The 15,791-nt window shown below is 38.0% G+C and overlaps 1 protein-coding gene across 1 annotated transcript; it reads left to right on the top strand.

Annotated features, from left to right (window-relative positions):
* The first annotated feature begins 424 nt into the window (after nt 1-424).
* Nucleotides 425-14,716, top strand: TMF1 (TATA element modulatory factor 1). The gene is made up of 17 exons (XM_026052699.1): nt 425-566; nt 2,848-4,091; nt 5,477-5,580; nt 6,295-6,421; nt 7,026-7,131; nt 7,662-7,804; nt 8,442-8,608; nt 8,752-8,908; nt 9,151-9,243; nt 10,081-10,237; nt 10,858-11,050; nt 11,356-11,425; nt 11,509-11,601; nt 12,179-12,289; nt 12,850-12,996; nt 13,414-13,539; nt 14,340-14,716. The coding sequence occupies exons 1-17, from the start codon at nt 425-427 to the stop codon at nt 14,481-14,483; spliced, it is 3,324 nt and encodes a 1,107-aa protein (XP_025908484.1). The 3' UTR covers nt 14,484-14,716.
* Nucleotides 14,717-15,791: the final 1,075 nt, after the last annotated feature.

Consider the following 15,791-nt stretch of genomic DNA (forward strand, 5'->3'; position numbering starts at 1 on the left):
CTTTTTTGGGGGGGATTTAAATGATGATTTTTACGTTATTGAGGGCTCAAGTAGAGACCATGCTTGTGTATTTGCGTTAGTACTTTTGTAACCGCCAACTCGAGCATTAAAAAAACAGGAACCGAAGTTGTCATTTCAATATCTAATGTCACCCAACGGGGCGGGAGCCTAGGGGCCATGACGCCTACCGAGGCGGAAACGGCGCCCCGCCATGACGCCTACCGAGGCGGAAACGGCGCCGCGCCATGACGCCTACCGAGGCGGAAGCGGCGCCGCGCCATGACGCCTACCGAGGCGAGAGCTCTCCGCGTGACCGGAAGGGGCGGCCCCGCGGCTGCGCGCCGCGCCGTGTGCGACGTGGAGCGTGGCGCGTGCGCGCGGGCGCCGGGCCGCGCTCCGCGGGAGCCGAGGCCTGCGGGCGGCCATGAGCTGGTTCAACGCGTCGCAGCTGTCGAGCTTCGCGAAGCAGGCGCTGTCGCAGGCGCAGAAGTCCATCGACAGGGTGCTCGACATCCAGGCCGAGGAGGGGCCCTGGGCCGACGCCGTCATCCCCGACTATGGCGACGGTGGGAGCGGGCGCGGCCTTCCCTGCCCTCCCTCTTCCCGCCCTCTGCGTGTGGGGCTTGGGGAGGGGGTGGGTGATTATCCCCCCTCGGAGCGGCCTTGGGCATGRGGAAAAAAGGGAGTCCAATTAATTAAAACGGAGAGGAAAAAAAAAAATATGTGGGGAGGGGAAACACCCAGAGGAGCCTTTTGCTGCCGGTGGGTTGAGCCTGAGGCTTCCGCTTCTTGTGTTGACCTGTGGCCTAAAAGGAGGATCCAAACGGGGAAAACGTCTCCTCCCTATGGGCAGTTTTTCAGTGTGAAGCTTGGGGGAGAGGTTAAGGYGGAATCGCTGCTTAGGGATCACCTAGCAAAAAAAAGCCCCCTGCAATCTAATAGAAGCTTTCCTGTTATTAATAACTGCATTCAAGGTAGCATTGGACAAGGAAAAGGCAGAGAAATAGAGTCACCTGGTGTCAGAGGCCTTAGTGGCAAGAGAATTTCGTGTACTAGCAGTAGGAGGAGGATTTCAGACGGAGTCACAGCAGAGGCTCAAAAATCAAGTCCTGAATCAAGGGAAAGTGTTTTCTAGGTCAGTTCCTTAGCAAAAGTGTGGGCTTAGTTGCAGGTCTTTGTTACTGAATGGGAGCCAGGGGGCTTCAGTCACGTGTATAGTCTGTCATTTTGTTAAATTACAGGATTCTCTTATAGGAAGATATGTAGGCCTTAGTTTGTTAACATTGTAAAATCGTCCAAACCACKTTTAGGTTTTGCTTGTATCTCTGAGTGCTTGCAGTAGAATTCGTAATAAAGTGGCAAAGACCAGRCTGCTTCTGTTTTTCAGGTGGAAATGTATTTACTTTAAAAGAAACCAAAATATTTTCCGATATTACAGTTTTCTCAAGTGAGCTTTCTCTAAGCTATTAAATCATGGAGAARTTCATAATAAATTGGATATAGTACTTAGGTTGTTTTAAGTTTTTGAGTCTGATAGGTATTCATATTTTCTTAGATGATAGTTCAAGTATTATAACTTGGGGWTTTTGTATTCATGTGTTAATATGAGAAAACAGATACTACATAAAATAAGCTTGTTTTTAAGTAGCCTGAAACAGTTTTGTTTGCCAAAATCAAGTTGGCAGTTGTTTTTGAATACCAGACTGATTAATCTTTCTTACTCTGTGGCTACAGTATTTGGGATGTGAGTGAAATTGATGCTGTAATTCTTGTGCTGCTGACATGTCTTGGAAAACTTGCAAGAAATATATAACAGTAACTAATTGTTAACAGAGCTTTAGGATGGCTTCAGAGCTTCCCACAGGGGAGGAGTGACATTATCCTCTTAGTTTTGGTGCTGCAGCCCAGACGTGACAGCAAATAAAAACACAAATTGTCAATTTTTACCCTGTTGCTGTTTGAAGAAAAACATGAACAGCAGTGTAACTGTTTCTTCTATGGCCTGTGGAAAATAATGCTGCCGTTGGCATTTGGAAAATTGTCAGAAGTTTTAAGGGCCTTGGTATGGTGTAAATTTTGCAAATATTGGAAAATTGTCAGAAGTTTTAAGGGCCTTGGTATGGTGTAAATTTTGCAAATATTTAAAGATTTTTTTTTTCCTTGTGATCAGTAGTTGTGTTTAAGGGCTTGTCCCTTTCCTCGTCCCTGTGTTCAGTACTATTACATAACTTTTAAATTTTTCTCCCTTTCTAATGTTTAGAATTTTTGTTTCTAAATTGTCCGTGCTTGAACAGGGGAGGTTGAACTAGATGATCTCTAGAGGTCCCTTCCAACCTCACATTTCCTCTCCACGGTCACCCTCCCTTGTTCCCTTCACAAAGGAAATGTGTTTCCTTTTCTTGTGTCTGAATAGGTTTCTTGTCAGAACTGGCTTTCMAAATTGGCTCATTTCACCTTCCTGTGAACTTCTGTCCATCTTCTTTCTGCAATCATCAGTCTTGGAATTTCTGGTGTAATTTGTTTATGGTTCCTTTCTGCCTCTGCATGAGTTAGTGTTTAATAGGAAGAAAATTGTTTTCATTCAGATACTCCAACTTTCTGGAGTTGTTTCTGTCCRTGTTATGTCTGAACTATTTCATGTGTCTTACGAAACTTGTTTCGCTTTGTCTAAAAATCATTCAATGCATTGTAAGAAAATAGTTACAAAACAGATACAGGGCTTGTTTATGGCGATATGTATTTAAGTTGCATGGTATTGAACACTTTTCTTCTGAAATGCTGCATCTGAAAAAAACAAATACTGAAAATAACACATTTTAAGTGTTTTTGGCATGTCTCTTGTTTTAGGAACAAATTCTCTTATAAGTGGAGGATGGGATAYGTCTTCCTGGGGTTTAAATTCCAATACAGAGCCACAGACTCAGACGGTATCTCCGACAGCAATCACCAAGCCAGTAAGAAGAACGGTAGTAGATGAATCTGAAAACTTCTTCAGTGCCTTTCTCTCTCCAACTGATGTTCAGAGTATACAGAAAAATCCAGTGGTGTCCAAACCTCCAGCCAAATCCCAGCGACCCAAAGAGGAAGTGAAAAGCACTTTAAAGGAGTCTCTACACACCAGTCAGCTGGAAGCACCGGTGACAACAGAGGGGGACGTGAAAGATTCCTCTGTAGCTGGCCTAGTGGACTTGAAAAACTTTGAGATTCCTGAGGAGAAATTAGAARAAAGTCCTGTGCTTAAGTCTAATGCCCAACATGAAGCAAGCACAAATGAAGTTACCGATAAAAATGTGTCTACTCTAAATTTGAAAGTGCCTGAAAAGGCTGTTAATGAAAAATCCAGTGTTGGAAGTCATGGAGCAGGAGGTGCACTGGATAGCACTTCACAATCCCTTAATACAGGTACAAAAGACATGGGCTTGGAAACTAAGGAGCAAAAAACTGAGGACAGGCAAAGCAATACACCTTCCCCTCCGATCAGCACCTTCTCCTCAGGGACATCCACAACTAGTGATATTGAAGTTCTGGACCATGAAAGTGTAATAAGTGAGAGCTCAGCAAGTTCAAGACAAGAAACTGCAGATTCGAAATCCAGTCTTCATCTAATGCAGACATCATTTCAGCTTTTATCTACATCTGCCTGTGCTGATTATAATCGTTTAGATGACTTTCAAAAACTGACTGAAAGCTGCAGCTCCTCTGATGCTTTTGAAAGAATTGATTCATTTAGTGTACAATCTTTAGATAGCAGAAGTGTAAGTGAAATAAATTCAGATGATGAATTATCAGGCAAGGCTTGTGCTTCAGTATCTGTCACTGTCATTCCTCCTGCACCAAAGACAGACATGGTTGATCCTGAAAAAAGTAACTGTGAAGAATTGAATGACACTCCTGTTTTACATGCTGAAGAAGCTGAGATGGAAGAAAGTGGAAGAAGTGCAACTCCTGTTAATTCTGAGCAGCCAGATGTTTTGATTGCTACTGTGCAAGCTGATGAAGAACAGGCTGTGCAAGAGGACRCTGTGCTGCAGCAGGATGTTGTGGAAAACCTGCTTGAAGAAGATGACTCTGAAAAGCAACAACTTAAAAAGGTAACAGTAAAACATTTTATATAATTACATAGGGATTAGCTCATTAGGGATTTGCTTCACCTTGTTTGCATAAATTGATGCTGAATTAACTTACTTTGTTTAAAATAAGAATAAAGTCTTTAGTGTTCTACAATGGAAGAACACTTGGCCTTTTCCTYCCCCTCCCCACCACAGGCTTATAAACTATCAAAGTTTGACTGTGTTTTGTAAGTTCTTGCAAATATTTTCTGCTCTTGTGTATTTGCATATACTACAAGCCTTGTAATAGCTAGAATTTTAGTAGTCATATTTTGAAATAATTTTTTTAGTCATGCTAAAATGGTTATTGTGCTCGTTGGAGAGCACATATGAAGAGCAGTATTAGCTTAATGCAAACAAGTCCTTTTTTCTAGGTGATTTAATGCTTTTTAGTAGCAGAAAGTTTCCTTTGAAAGAGATATGCCATGYTTTTTAATGAAGTGGGGAAGCACAGTGAGAAGCATAGAGATGATTCATTCAAAKAGATGGCAATCTGTTTCAATTCCCCCCAATTCCACCACTGTGAACTTCCTTTTTTCCATCACTTTCCTATCCTCCTTGAAAACTGAGCTGCTGTGACATGTTCTACTGTTTTTATTTTGCTCATAAAGTGTTTGTATAATATGTGATATAGCTGGGCCCTAAGGTTGGCCCTGCCCTGCAGGAATATTTGTAGTAGTGGTGCTGTTACTTATAGTAGCAGAAGAAAGCAATTGCTGTGAGAATTGCTAAAATCCCCAATTTAATTTGTGTTTTAAGGAAATTATTTTTGTTTAAATTGTACAGAATGTCAGTGTAAATYCTTAGGACCTACATGGTAATGGACTATTATGAATAGACTTTTTTAACACTGGAAATAGTGATAATAGACTACAGCAGTGGCCCTTATCGAGCTGCRTATTTACAGAATGTTCAACGTGTGTATTTATATGTTTGCTTTATTTCTGTATGCTCCTCAAAATTTGGTATGAAGAGGTGATGTTGACTGATGTAAGTTGTCTTGACCATGCCGGAAAGTCACCAGCTTTAGCTGGTGATCTGCTGCTTCCTGCTAACATGTCACAGAAGAAACCTTCTGCAATATTAACTATAATTTGACTCTGTAAAGTAGTATGAAGAACCCAATGAGAGTCTTAATGGTTAATGCTAATTATCATTTTATAGACAATGWTTAAAACTCTTATGATTGAATATTGGTTGCTTTTAAATTGTTATAGTAGRAACATAGTGTGCTTCACTGATTTTAATTCATTAATAAAATGAAGAACTTCAGCTCTGAAATGGTTTGGGGAGAAAATTGTGGGGGGAGAGGGGGGAGGAAAAGTCTTCCTCTCTTGWGATTTGATTGTCCTGTCCAAAACCTCCAGGTGATTGATTCGTTGAATGAGAAACTAGAGAAGAGAGAAACACAGTTATTGAATACTAGTAAAGAAAAGGCACGCCTGGAGGAAGCTTATGATAACCTTAAAGAGTAAGTATGAAATAAAAATATATTGGGTGTGACTGTAACTCTAGTGTAACAGAAACAGTAGAAAGTACGGAAACACAAGTCCTTCTTGYAACCAGAACGAAGATTTCCAAGGGTGCTTGCTCTTTGGGAAAAACAGAAATGAAGGTTGTATGTACCATGGTTTCTTTTTTTTTAATGGTATTATTTCTTGGATCCTGAATCTCTCTTTGGAAGGTTGATGAGAGATTTCTGTAAGTAAGCAGCAAGAGTGAGAAACAGAGGTGCAGTCTTTGTTATAACACTGGAAATGGTCTCTTAAAGGAATCTGTTCTCTGATAGAAGCAGACGAACTCAGTTTACAAAGCAATTTTCTGTCAAGCAGGTCTTTATATTTTAATTGTAGTAGGCTCTGAAAGTATAGCAGAAGGGCTGTTTGTAGGAGGAAAAAAAAAAAAAAATTGTCCTTGATATGATGTAGGTTAATTTGAAAGAACTTGAATAATGGGTAGAATATTTTTTGGTAGATTTAGCATTTCATTGTTYTTACAGGTAAATTGTTGAAATAATGAAGAGCTTTGATTCTTTGAATATGGACCTCTAATGTTTAGAATTAGTGATGAAAGCATATAAAAATATACATTTATTTTAAAAACATTTAAGAYCATCTATCTTTTACAAGCTATTTGAAATGCCAGATAACTATGAAGCTGTACTGAAATGTTAATTTTGCATTAGTGAAATCCTTAGAATGAAAGAAGAGAGCAATAGCATTTCGTCCCTTAAAGAGGAATTTGCTCAGCGAATAGCAGATGCTGAAAAGAAGCTCCAGCTTGCATGCAAAGAAAGGGATGCAGCTAAAAAGGTAATCAGATTCTTCAGTGCCACTAATGTTCATGTCAGATGAAAGTGAAATTTCTTGGGGGAACCCATGTAAACTAAGCTAGGAGAAGGCACGAGACTGGCAGGTGCTATTTCAAGGAACTGTAAACTAACATAAGCTGATCTGGCTTCCCGGGCTCCTTATTACTTCCTTGTGTTGATGTGTATTCTTCTGCCACGTCATGAATTGAGTGAGGAYATTATTCAAGTTAAAGGCAGGCAGTCTCTTCAAGGGAAAAAAAATCCTCTAGTGTCATTTACTCTATGTCTACATATGTATTTGTTTTGGCTTGAGGGACAGAAAAGGCTGCAGGATGTAGTGAAGTGGCAAAGAATGGAATGATTTCTTTGGATGATTAACTGGTAGGAGAGCTAAGTGCTGAGGGGCGGGAGTTGTTTGGAATGAACAAAACACTGAGCAAAAGCAAAGTTTGTGCAGTTAAATTGTTCTCAGATTCTAATAACAGCTTTTATAGGCAGGAGGACAAATGAAAAGGTATATGTACTTATATATATATATACACATAGGTTTTTTGTGTGTGATTGTATGAAAAAAATAGTCACAAATATTTTGTTCTGTTATTCAGGAAGTAAAGAATGTTAAAGAAGAATTGGCTACTAGACTTAATTGTAATGAAACCGCTGAATTACTGAAAGAAAAAGATGAGCAAATCAAAGGATTAATGGAAGAAGGTGGGAATTAAAGATTTTAATAGAAAAAAGTTTGTAGAATAAGTTTGTTGAAAAGTATTTCACATATGAGCTGCCTTTATGTGGGGAAAAATACATTAATTGAGACAGATAATATCTAAATTTCTAAACCATTTATTTAACAGCAAAGACTGTCAGGAAAGAATAGTCAAATGTAGATGGCTGGAGATGTATTTTCAGCAACGTTTATTAATGCTGTCATAAATTAAAACCAGGATACAATGCAGTTATCCACGCACCATTTAGATGAAATTTGACAAGAGTACTGTTCAGGTCACTTCTACAATATCTCCTTTACTGCTGTTTAACTTTGGAAGTAAAATACRGTTACTAAATGAATTGACAAAGCAAGCTTTTTCTGATGTTATGGTGAGCCAAGTTTTTCTACTTTCAAAGCCTTTCATGGCTTACTCTGTAGTAGTGGAAGTTAATGCAGTGAGGTCATTTCAAGGCTAGCTGGATTGTACAGTGATAGCCAGGATACACTAACTTTATGTGCGTTTTCTTTATAGGAGAGAAGCTTTCTAAACAGCAGCTGCACAATTCCAACATTATTAAGAAACTAAGAGCAAAGGAGAAAGAGAGAGAAAATACTAACACAAAACAGAAYAAAAAGATTAAGGAACTGGAAGAGGAATTGCAGCATTTAAAACAGGTGAGAAATTGTTTCTTAAAAAACTTTGTAGAGTAGTTGCAGGGCAGTTTTCTGGGAGGTTTTAGGTAGTTTAACTTCTTTTTGTTGTTTGGAGACTTAGAATTTTGGAGTATGATTTCCAGTTGCCTTTTCCCAGAGAGCAATTTCAAAGCAATTCAGACTTTTTTAGGTTACCTAGTGCTGACTGAGCCAAACTAACAGCTTCCTCCTTCCAGAACTGCAGGCCCATCTTATTCCTGCTGCTTGTTTGCACTTACACTGGTATTCACTTGTACTTGTGTTAGGTAATGGGCTCACCAAATTCAGTTCACTAACTCAATACTGTAGAATCCATCCCAGCAAATTTTCGGCAGATTTTTTGCTGGCTTAGTAAATTGAATAAGTATCTCACAAGGAGCAACATCTGCATGAGTAAGTATGTGAATCAGATGTTGTTCCTTCTTCAGGGAAGTTGAGGAGCAAAACCTCTCTGTTTTGGGAAAGCTTAAAATCAATTTAATCATTTTGGTGTATTGTCATCCTGAATCAACCATCACAGTTGGCATTGTCCTTGCTCAGCTGGTGTGGACTACCCATGTGCTGTGGACTACCCCATGTACTGTGGTTAGTTTGACACATTTGTTTTGTACTCCAATAGGTACTTGATGGCAAGGAAGATCTTGAGAAGCAGCATCGAGAGAGCATTAAACAACTGAACAGTGTTGTAGAGCGACAAGAAAAAGATCTTACTAAGCTCCAAGCAGAGGTGGAAGATCTTGAAGAAAGGAACAGAAGTGTCCAGGCAGCACTTGACAGTGCTTACAAGTAAGAAGATATCTGCCTGCTTGTCTTCAAGTGTGCTTTCAGCTATTGTCTCTGTTCCTTGTGCAGGACTTGCAAGATGTCCCAAAGTTGTTATTAATACTGTATAATCTGTAAGAAGCATTGCATTTTTTTTTTCTTCTTAGAGAACTTGCAGATCTTCATAAAGCTAATGCCACAAAAGACAGTGAGGCACAAGAAGCAGCCCTAAGTCGGGAAATGAAGGCAAAGGAAGAACTTGGTTTAGCTTTGGAGAAGGCCCAGGATGAGGCACGGCAGCAACAAGAAGCTTTGGCAATTCAGGTGGGTCTTAAGTGTGGTGAATAAAGCTTTCTGTTTGAACAGATGAATGTGCAAACAAACTTGGAAAGTGTTGTCCAGTGATGGATAGATTATGGTGTGTTTGCAAAACTCAAACCTTTAACTTTTAAGAAGTCTCTCCTGTCTAATGGAGTTTAAAAATGTTATACATCTCTTGAAATGGACCATCTGTTTATGGTACTATAATTTTTGGCAAGAGATAAGTATCAGCCTATCTGTCTTAGGTGGCAGACCTGAGACTAGCGCTGCAGCGTGCAGAACAGCAGGCAGCAAGAAGAGAGGACTACTTACGCCAGGAAATCAGTGAACTGCAACAGGTACTGTAGCAAATAATACCAGCTCATAACTGCAAGGAGAATGTCAAAAAATGTTATAAAATGYGAGCTTGAATTTAATAATCAGACAGATTAAGTTTTGGTGTTTTTTGTGGTTGATGGTTTGTGTGTGTATTAAAATATATATATTAGTATTTAAAATCAGAAAGTTCATGATGCTTTTTAAACTTACTGCTGTCCTCCTATCATGAGAGAAAATGAAGCCATTACTATTCTGATAATACTTTAAAATTTCTTTGATTTGAATGTTCTTTGGTTTGAATGTTTCTTTAGCTTTTGGTCTTTTTTGATATAGGAGTCCAAAGACTCCTATATCAAAGGTCTATACCTTTGGCAAAATGCATCACCTGGTGTCCAGAAGGAAAAGCAAACTGAATAAAAAACATGTTAGAGCACAGAAGAGTTTGTCTGTGGTTGGAAATGAAGAAGATAATACTTGAATGTTGTTTTGGGAGGAAAAAACACCAAGAGAAGACCCTTAGTTTAGGGACAGTAATCTTATTTTCATCTTTAGTGAACGGCTAGTTATGAGCTGGTAACTTGCAAAGCCAGTATTAAATTTGCTTAATCTGGAAAACTTYGCCAGCACTCAGCAGTGATATCAGATAAACTGCCCTCCTTCTTCCAAAATGTAGCGTTTTCATCTGTTCTTCTATGATATATGTAAAAATGTTATACTTACATTTGGGAATTTTGTACTTCACTACTAGTTGGAACAAACACGTTTTTAAAATATAAAGCAAATTGCTAAATTCTGTGGTARCATATTAATCTGTCATATGGTTGTAAGGTTAAATCATATTTCATTTGTGATTTCAGAGACTTCAAGAAGAAGAGAGTCGGAACCAAGAACTGAGTCAAAGTGTCACATCTGCTACACGACCACTTCTCCGGCAGATAGAAAATTTGCAAGCAACGCTGGGAGCACAAACCTCCTCATGGGAAAAACTGGAAAAGAATCTTTCTGACAGACTTGGTAAGATTTTATTCATTTATTTATCTTTTACCGAACTGTGAGACTCTTGGTTGAAGATGTGAGATACTGGTAGTTATTTGCCCAAAATGAAGAGCTGGCAATCAAGAGAAATGAGCCCGAAATGCTTTTGTGCGGGAGAAACCATTGTACTTTTGGGTATTCTGCCAAGGATTTTGAACAGATAATTCACTGATTCTCTTTGAAACATGAAGCGGAGATGGTAAAGCTTGTGTGTCCTTTCAGCGCTTAAAAGAATCCTCCCTGAGATGYGGATAATAAATCAGCACTTTCTGTTGTCAAACTTGGTCCTGCGATTCCTTGTTTTTAAAGGTTGAAATGTAATCATTTATTTGTAATTTTATAGTCAATGAAACATATTGATCCTGTAGCAATCTGTTATTTTAAATGAATAAAAAGACAATTAAAAAGGGTAGAGACAAAGACTTAATGTCCTTTGCAACAGAAAACAGAACCTTTCTTTGCAAATCAGAAAAAAAAGAATTGCATTTCATGTGGCTTACAAGAATGCCTGAGTTTCATTTTGATAAATGAATAATTGATCCAAGTTAAAGATGTTTGGTCAAAAAGTAAAGTTTATATYTTTCCTTACTTGATTTTAGGTGAATCTCAAGCCCTTCTGGCAGCTGCTGCAGAAAGAGAACGGGCAGCAACAGAAGAACTTCTCTCTAATAAAGTTCAAATGTCTTCTACTGAATCTCAGAATAGTCTTTTAAGGCAAGAAAATGCTCGTCTTCAGGCTCAACTAGAAACAGAGAGAAACAGACTGAAGAAAATGGAAAATGAGAACAGTAGGTGGGTTAATGGTGTTTCTTTGGAACTGTAGTGAAACGGAGTATGCCATTGCACCTAAGCAATGCCAGCAAGTTGTTTTGGCTTCGGGTTGGAAGACTTGACTTTTTGTGCAGTAGTATCAACATTCAAAATGTTGGCAGCTATGCAGATAGCTGCCAAACTTAACAAACTTTATTTCATACTCAAGATTGTCTGAAGCATGTTACTTTCATATCATTTTCACATATTGCAACTCTCTTTATTTTAAAAGTACATGAACCTAAAATAATGAAAGCTGTATGACTTTCTTTCTTTCCTCGATGTAGATATGAGGTTGAGCTAGAAGGTCTCAAAGATGAGTATGCAAAAACCCTTGAAGAAGCAAGGAGAGAAAAGGTATTGTCCACCTCAGATTTAAACTATGTTAGTCTTGCAGCCTGGCCTGGCACGTAGTTCACAAACTGTATTTGTTTCTATAGATGCTGTTAACTACTCAGTTAGAAATGGAGAAAATGAAAGTCGAACAGGAAAGAAAGAAGGCAATTTTTGTGCAGGAAGCAACAAAGGAGAAGGTACCAAAACTTGATGTTTCTGTTTAATCTTATTGGTGCTATGGTGTCAGGTACCTAGAACCTGACACTTGCGAGCAATAAAACAGGCTTGGAACAATACAGTAGATATATCTGTRTAACCTAGGTGTTAGGGATTTTTTTTCTTTACTCTGACTGCCTTTTACTTCCAGTAAAATGCGAGAAATTTTGAATTTGAAATTGTAACGCTTTTTTAAAAAAAGTTTTAATTAACATGCCCTCAGAAGAGGCATCGTTCCATTAGGACATCCTTCCTACCATGCAGGCATACAATGTAGTGTATGCATCTCCTTTGTTTGTTGAAAGAGGATTTCTTTTGACATAGTTTGCAACAACTTTATTATTGTTTCCTGAAAAAATCTACTGTGTTCAATGTAAGCTGACTAGGCTGTCAGTAGTGTAAGTAATTCTTTACTGTATGAACCAGCATATAATTTAAGGGGGAAGAATGGTTATTTCTAAGACTATGTTCAATGCCTAGTGGTAGTGAAGGATATTGTCTTTTTCTTCACCATCTACGATACCTTTGTTGCTCTAATTGGTTATATTTTTCTTGAAGGATCGGAAGTCATTTGCAGTTGAAACTGTTGCAAGTACTCCTAGTATGTCACGCTCTAGTTCCATAAGCGGAGTTGACATGGCAGGTCTTCAGACATCCTTCCTCTCACAGGTATTTTGGGATTTTTTRATAGGCTACTTTCTTTTCAAGAAGGTTTCTTCAGTTAGAAAAYAAAGAGCATATTGATTTTAGACTAGTTAATTCCTGTGCAGAGACTTCCAAAGCTAYATGATGCCTGTGATTATAGAGCATCTGTGTAAGACAACATAAACCKACAGTGCTTACTGCATAATAATATGGACAAATATAAATATAAGTGCTAAATTTGTATGACTAAGCTAGCAGAGTGAAATTACGCTGATAGATGTGAGGGAGTCAAATCAGCTTGACTTCTTTTTACCAGCAGTCCTGGTTTAGGGCACACCCCAACTCCCTAGGCAGTGCCATTGACTGGTGTGGTCTGTGCAAAGTCTTTTGCTTCTGCTGCTTTCCTGTAGTTAGGCTTATGAGCATCCARAGTAAGTATTAGTTGTGTATATGAGTGGGAACTTACTTCAGTTTATAGCAGTCTAACTTTAAATAAAGTGATACTTTGAGAGGACAGATTTCAAAGTGTACAGTGTTGTTTTGCTTTTTGTCTAATCTTAAGGTTCTTTAACTTTTGTTTACAGGATGATCCTCATGATCACTCATTTGGACCAATATCTACTAGTGGGAGCAATCTCTATGATGCTATAAGAATGGGAGCAGGTTCAAGTATAATTGAAAACCTTCAATCACAGTTGAAACTAAGAGAAGGAGAGATTTCACATCTGCAGGTACTGTAGTCACTCAGATGTAACTAAATTCAGGACTTGACAGTAGAATGATTAATGGTGTCGTGTTTTTTTTTTTTTTTTTTTTTTTTTTTTTTTTTTTTTTTTTTAATCTTAAAAGCCCAGTCCCTGTCTGGTCCCTGTTCTTCGCAGTGCTGTGCATTCACTCTTCCCCTTCCATGACAGTTCTACTAATTAAGATAGCTGCCTAAGATAGCTGCTGGAGCTGTGTGTACGGAAGAGCAAGCTTAACTTKCTTATCTAAAAAACACTGATAAGAATTGAGAAGAAAGGGGATGCTGTCTTGTAGGCTGGTCTGTGAAAGACTTTTGTCTTTTACGTAGTGTATCAAAATATGTTGATCTTTAGTTTACAAATATGATAGATTCTTTCCTACTCCTATTTATGTGTTCACTTTAGCTGGAAATTGGAAACCTTGAAAAAACGCGATCAATAATGGCAGAAGAGCTTGTTAAATTAACAAATCAAAATGATGAACTTGAAGAGAAAGTGAAGGAAATACCAAAATTACGTGCACAGTTAAAGGTAAGCGTATTTGTAACATAAATTTGGTGTAAAATGGACATCCTTAATATCATCTTTATCARTTTAGGATTATATTGAAATGTGTCCCTCATTATAAGTGACTAAACATCCTTTTTCTAAATATRCATAACAGAACATGATGCCTACTCCATCACTACCTAGTCACTTCAAGATATAAAAATTGGTGCTGTACATAGGATTGCAGATCAAATCTGGGAGAACACATTTTTGTGTTTCTTTAAAAGAATGGGCTGGAAGGCTCGTCTCTTTAGTAAAGCAGATGTCTGCATAGACATCACAGATTTATTGAGAACTTGGAGAAGCTGAGTGCATTTGCAAATGTAGTAAAGATAATAGGACAAATAAGTTTTAATTCTTTGAATGCTTAAGTTACAAATAAARTACTGGAAATAATTTTGGAAATTATTGTTCTATAAATACAGAGTGTAAAACATCCGAGTGCAACATTTCACAAACTGCATTTCTTCCTGTYATAAAACTGTGTGCAATTTGCGAACACATTTCTTAATGGCTGTAGCAGTTGAACTCCAAGGCACTTCAGCAGCCCCTTTGAAGGGAGCACTGGTTTCAAGGATCTTTGCTTTTGGGGTCTCTTCCTGTTATAGCGAGTTCATAAATTAGCCATTCAGAGAGTCAAAGCATAAAGGCTTTTTAGAATTTTTGTGTGTTTTCTTATGGAACATTTTACTTTAATATGCTCTACTTATTTTCCTTGGTGGTGTAATATGCTGTCCTAAGTTGAAAATAACAATCAAATAACAGACTGCATGTTGTTGCAGGATTTGGATCAAAGGTACAACACAATTCTTCAGATGTATGGAGAGAAAGCAGAGGAGGCTGAAGAACTCCGACTAGATCTTGAAGATGTGAAAAACATGTACAAGACTCAGATAGATGAACTTTTAAAACAAAGACAAAATTAGCCCCTGCTGGAACTCATTTAACTTTATTATATGATAAACTGTAAAAATAGTTGTTTATGTAAATGCTGAATTTAAATATCTTGTAAAGATGATTGTATTATAGAAAATGTGACTATATTATAGAGTTCATATGTTGACAAAAATCAGTGCTTTACAGTGTCTTGTACTGTCTGCGGTTAAATTATTTGTGCAATATTTAAAACTTCTTTTAAAGTCATCCAGTTATTTAAGTTCTTACTAAATAGTGGACCATTTTACTTGTAAACAGCAGCAGAGTGGATGGTTGAGTGTTACATATGAGACAGCAGTAGAAGGTATGAGTTTTACTAAAGCAGCCCTTGATTCATAATCTCTTATTCATAAAAATGATATCAAAAGTTTTTAAAAATGTTCTGAATATATTTTTTTTCTAAAAATCTCATCAAATAGTTTTCAGTAACAGAAAATAGCAGTAGCTTTCTGTTTGAAGCCTAAGCAGTAGGTTTTTCTATGAAGGGAGAATCTCAGATTTGTGCTTTCAAATTCTTGAATGTATTAGGATGATGATTCTCTATTCTTACAGCAACTTACATTAGTATAACAACTGTTTTACACCAGGTCCTTGAAGCAATGTGAGACTGTGAGCTGAAACTTCATAATTACAGCTTCATCTTGCATACTGTGTCTCAGGAGTTGTCTAGAAACAGCAAGTCTGCTTGTAACGCTAAATGTGTTTAACTTTTTAACAGCAGAAATCTAAGCTCTTCTATGTTTGTTCTGGGGTCAGATAGAGTAGTTAAAGCAGTAGCTGAAAAGAACGCAGAAAATGGATTTTTTTTTTGGAAATTAAATAATTGCTGCTGCTGTCCAGTAAGCTGTCCCTTGTGAAGAACAARATTTAGACTTCTGAAAAATGTACTCAGACTTAATATAGCTCTCAAACTGATCTCCAGTGGCTGCTGAGTATTTCTCATGCCATTCTTCAAGTAAGGTATTGATCAAAGATCATCCACATAGCTTGACATTCAGCTACATTTTGGGTCATGTTAGAGGAAGCTTTTGAATTGAACCCTTGGGAATGCTGAGAATCAGAGGAAGCAGCTTGCTTCTTCCCCTCAGCATTCCAGGCAGCAAAGATTTCACCACGTCTCGGAATTTTAGCAGCGGTAGACTGGTAAACTTGTGAAATATTCTGCAGTTGAAATTCTTTGCTTATCATATCATTATCTCTGTTGAGAGAGRTTTCTTTTGCATTTGTGTGCGTTGTAGTCTGTGTTAGAGAACTCTGTTACTAGCTGGGTGTTCAGCAGATGGAGAAAGATGAAGAAT

Source organism: Nothoprocta perdicaria, unplaced genomic scaffold (genome assembly GCF_003342845.1).
Source record: "Nothoprocta perdicaria isolate Ctin4 unplaced genomic scaffold, notPer1 scaffold_9, whole genome shotgun sequence".
Taxonomy (NCBI): Eukaryota; Metazoa; Chordata; class Aves; order Tinamiformes; family Tinamidae; genus Nothoprocta; species Nothoprocta perdicaria.